Genomic DNA, 4,048 nt, shown 5'->3' with positions numbered 1-4,048 from the left:
GATTTTTGAAAACTACAGAAGCTACATATAGGATACTGAAAATTTCCCTTCTCCCTCCCTTGGCTAAAACCAAGATTAAAATGTTTCTCTTAGGAACCAAACTCTTGCTATATTTTTTCCTCAAGGAGAAAACAACATTTATAAGAGATCAGAAAGGAATTAATGGGGTATTTATTCACTATAAAGAATATTTTTATGTTTGGGTAAGTCCTTTCTATTTTTTCCTCTCCCCCTTTCTCTGAAGATAAATGAAGGTGGGGATGAAGAATCTGAAAATTCTGTTAAAGAATTCCGCCCTGGGAAACTCAGACTGAGTTTTGAGGAGATGGAAAGACAGAGGAGAGAAGAGGAGAAGAGGAAAGCAGAGGAGGAAGCGAGGAGACGCATAGAGGAGGAGAAAAGAGCATTTGCTGAAGCGAGGAAGAACATGGTATGGGATTCTGGTTTAGTGCATGATTTCATTGGTACCTAAGATTCAAACAAACTGGAAAGAAACTCTGGCAAAAAGCTTTAAATGGAGTTAGGAATGTTTGCTTCAATTCCTTCCTTCATTAATTCCCCTCCCCACTCATTAGGAGGTGATGGGGGAACTAATCAGGTTCATTTACCCAAAATCCTCAATCCTCACAGAACAGTCCCTCCTCACATCCAGCCTGGAGAGATTCCAACTGATTGAGTCAAACCCAGAGATTCCATCCAATGGGTATTATTATGCCAGATGCAACCAACTTGGAAAGCAAAATGTTCTCACTAGGAGGGTTTGTTGGGGTTTTTTTGGGGGGAAGAGCAATTCTTTTACCAGCTCTGGGTTTCTCTCACACCTTTACAGGGTGTTCAGCAATCATCTCTTACAGCTGGAGCACAATTAATGGGATCCCAGTCAGAGCAATGAATTGTCCAGTCACCTGGGGCTCTTCAGGAAGGAAAAATGAGGAAGGCTGAACCCAGCTGACTGAAATGTAGCTTTTAAAGTATTTCAACACAAAAAGTAACTCGTGGCATTTCCCATCAGAACAATTTTAATACGGGTCTTCCTGAGATAAATGCAGATCTCTGTGACATGCAAGGACTTCTAAAGTTTGAGTTAAGATGATGCAGAAGACAAATTTTCAGGCTAAGGAATGACATACTGACATTAGCTGAAAGCAGAGGGAGATGACCAATTTCAGAGGGTGGCAACAATATTATTTAGTAAAAAAAAACCCCCTAGCATGGAACTTTTAAGTGCAGTCTTCATCCTTACTCCAACCACCTCAAGTCTCAGCAGGCTTGTGGGTATAAGCCAGTTACTTACTGGTGGATATAAGGAAATACAATATCAAATCACCCAAACAGAAGCTAAAAGGAAGTAGTGTTTGTTGCAAAAGGAAGGGCAGGACTGGCCAGTACACAACTGTGGAATAACCCAGTTATTTTATGAAAAGCCAGCAGAGAACTAAAGGGAAGCAAAGACATGTGTCTGGTTTTTGTTTTCTTGAGAAACACTTTTTTCAGCCTCGGTGCAGCAATAACCTCACTGATTAAACGGGGTTTAATCCATTAGCTGCAGCACAGAGACTGTGCACTGTGACTCCAGGCACTGAAAGTGGTCAGCAACTAAAAAAATTAACTGAAAATCTATGCTCCCCACCACCAGTGTGATGGCTTTCAGACTGAAACAGGGATCTCTCATCCCCATCAGTCTTGTTCTGTTAGAGACTGCAAAAAGAACCTGTCTTAGCAGAAATAGTAAAGAAAAAATTCTACTTTCTCAGTCCCTGTTTGCCCTTGGAATATTGGCTGACTGTGCTGCAAACTGGGATTGTTACAGGAATGTTTCTCACCACCAACTGTTCCCACTTTGCAGGAAAAAAAAAAGTATGGCCTCATTTCACAAAATATGGCTAAAATATTGGCTGATCTAACCACAGGGGTTTTGTACCTCACACAACTCATTGAATCTTTGTAGTTTTTAACCACCAATAAATTGGTTCTCTGTCTTTTCTTAAGTCAGTCGCAAATACAGAGCAGCAGCTTCAGTGTTTGCTCACAGGCCCAGCTTTTGAACACACGTGGGCAAATCCTGAGTTAACACCCCTCCTGCTCCCTCAGGGTCTGTGTCTCCTTGAAGGGATGAGCACATGGACCAGGGCATCACAAGCAAGAGTTTCATGTTTCTTTGCTAATTTAGGCAATGGTTAGCCTCCAAAAACTGTATGGCATTGTTTTCATTGAAGGAAATAGTTTACAGCTTGTTTTTAGACTTCACTTTTCCATAACACAATTTCAACGAATGTGCTCATATTACACAAAACAAATGAAGACTGGAAGGAATGGTGGGGCTGAAGTCCAACTGTGAAATTACTCAGAGGGAAAATCTGAAGGATATCTGTAGTGAACAGCAGAATTTGAGTGGGATTGGGCTAAAAAACTACTGAAAGAGCTGTGGCAAATAAAAAGGATGTGGGCAAAGTAGGTCGAGACAGGGATGTGAACTAGGATGGCATCAACAGCAGCAAAAGGTGTGGGTGACAGGGCAGTGAGCAGCAATAAAGAGAAGAGGAATTGTCAAAGACTCTCAAAAATGTTTCGTTTCTGTTCCTTTATGAAGGTAGTCACAACACCTTCTCCAATGTAAATTTGCTGCTTTAATTGTTTCCAGCATTTGACTGATTCCTGCTGTTGGGAATGGCTACAGCTCAGGGCACACTGAGCCTTCCATGTTTGCCCCAAGGCTTTTCAAACACGCCCTGATGAAGCCCAAAGCACATCAGCTCAGAGCTGTGGGCCAGGACCCGAGCTCAGCTCACATTCACCTCCAGAACATTCCTGCTGGGACAATCTGTCAGCAAGTTTGTCCAGGTCCATGCCCAGACACACACAAGTGGAAGCTTTGGCAAGGAGTTGTTTTAACCTTCCTGCAGGACTCACACTGTCACCACTGGCCATTTTGGTAGCACACAGCTTCAGATTTTAGTCATACTGCACTTCAGTCTGAGAAAATGTCACTTCTTCCATTCCCTGCTTTGGAAGGAATGAAAACTGCCTTTCCTAAGCCCTACCATGCTAGGAATTAGTCTGTAAGATACACCAACTGCTCCTAAACAGCCAACTAAGCCTAACCCTACTGGGAAGCCAGAGACAAGGCCAGGGAAAGGAGGAAGCCCTTCTGGTGGGTTCTATAAACCAATAAACCGGCAACAGGACTTTTATAAACTATTTGTGCACAAGATGAGTTTCTTCTGAAAATTCTGTTCAGTTCTCCTTACTGTAAATGCTAATATTACTTAATTCAGTTTGCTCCAAAGAAATGGCAGCTCTGTGTACTTCAGTGTTAAGAGCAATGACATTTAAACACTTTGTTTAATGATGGTCTGAAGGAAACAAGAATGAATTGCTTTAGATCCTAAAGGTGCATTTAGAGGGCAGAAAATACTTCATTAAAGTTTTAGCACTGTAGCTAAAGTCAAATACAACCCCTCCAAACCATTCCCTCCCACAATATTAGAGGAATGCCCACAAAATATGTCACCTGTTTATGTGACATAAATCTTTTATGTCCCACAAGTGTCTGAGCAATGCTGTGGTTTCATCTCTGCATTCCCAGCAGGTGCTGGATGATGAATCACCAGAAATGTTTAAAACATTTTCTCAAGAATCCCTCGTACCTGGGAAACTGGAAATTAACTTTGAGGAGCTGCTGAGGCAAAAAATGGAAGAAGAGAAGAGACGCACAGAAGAGGAGCGTCGGCAAAAGTTGGAAATGGAAAGGCAAGAATTCCAACAGCTGAGACAAGAAATGGGAGAGGTTTGTGCATCAAACAATATGTTGAGCATGCTCTGAATAGATCATTTCAGCTAATTATTAAAATCTCAGTTTAAGGCTGTAGCTAAAAATTCCTTTAAGGGAAATGTTAAATAGACACGTTCAATATTGTGTGAAAGGAAGGAAAAATAGAAACCCATATTTTGAAAACACTGTATATAATGATAATGACATATTTTTAACACTAATCTAACCAGGAAGATATTTTTACCTCTTGCCACCCTTAAAGTAAACAACAGTTTC

At 41.2% G+C, this 4,048-nt stretch overlaps 1 protein-coding gene across 1 annotated transcript; it reads left to right on the top strand.

Moving 5' to 3' along the window:
- Positions 1–213: 213 nt before the first annotated feature.
- LOC115307941 (nexilin-like) lies at positions 214–3,787 on the top strand (the record flags this gene model as incomplete). Its single annotated transcript, XM_029964413.1, has 2 exons — positions 214–430; positions 3,590–3,787. Coding segments are annotated over exons 1-2 (303 nt in total), but the record flags the coding sequence as incomplete, so codon positions are not given.
- Between the last annotated feature and the right edge of the window lie 261 nt (positions 3,788–4,048).

This window comes from Manacus vitellinus, unplaced genomic scaffold (genome assembly GCF_001715985.3).
Source record: "Manacus vitellinus isolate BGI_N305 unplaced genomic scaffold, ASM171598v3 scaffold_710_pilon, whole genome shotgun sequence".
Lineage (NCBI taxonomy): Eukaryota > Metazoa > Chordata > Aves > Passeriformes > Pipridae > Manacus > Manacus vitellinus.
This window is presented reverse-complemented; position numbering and strand designations above follow the sequence as displayed.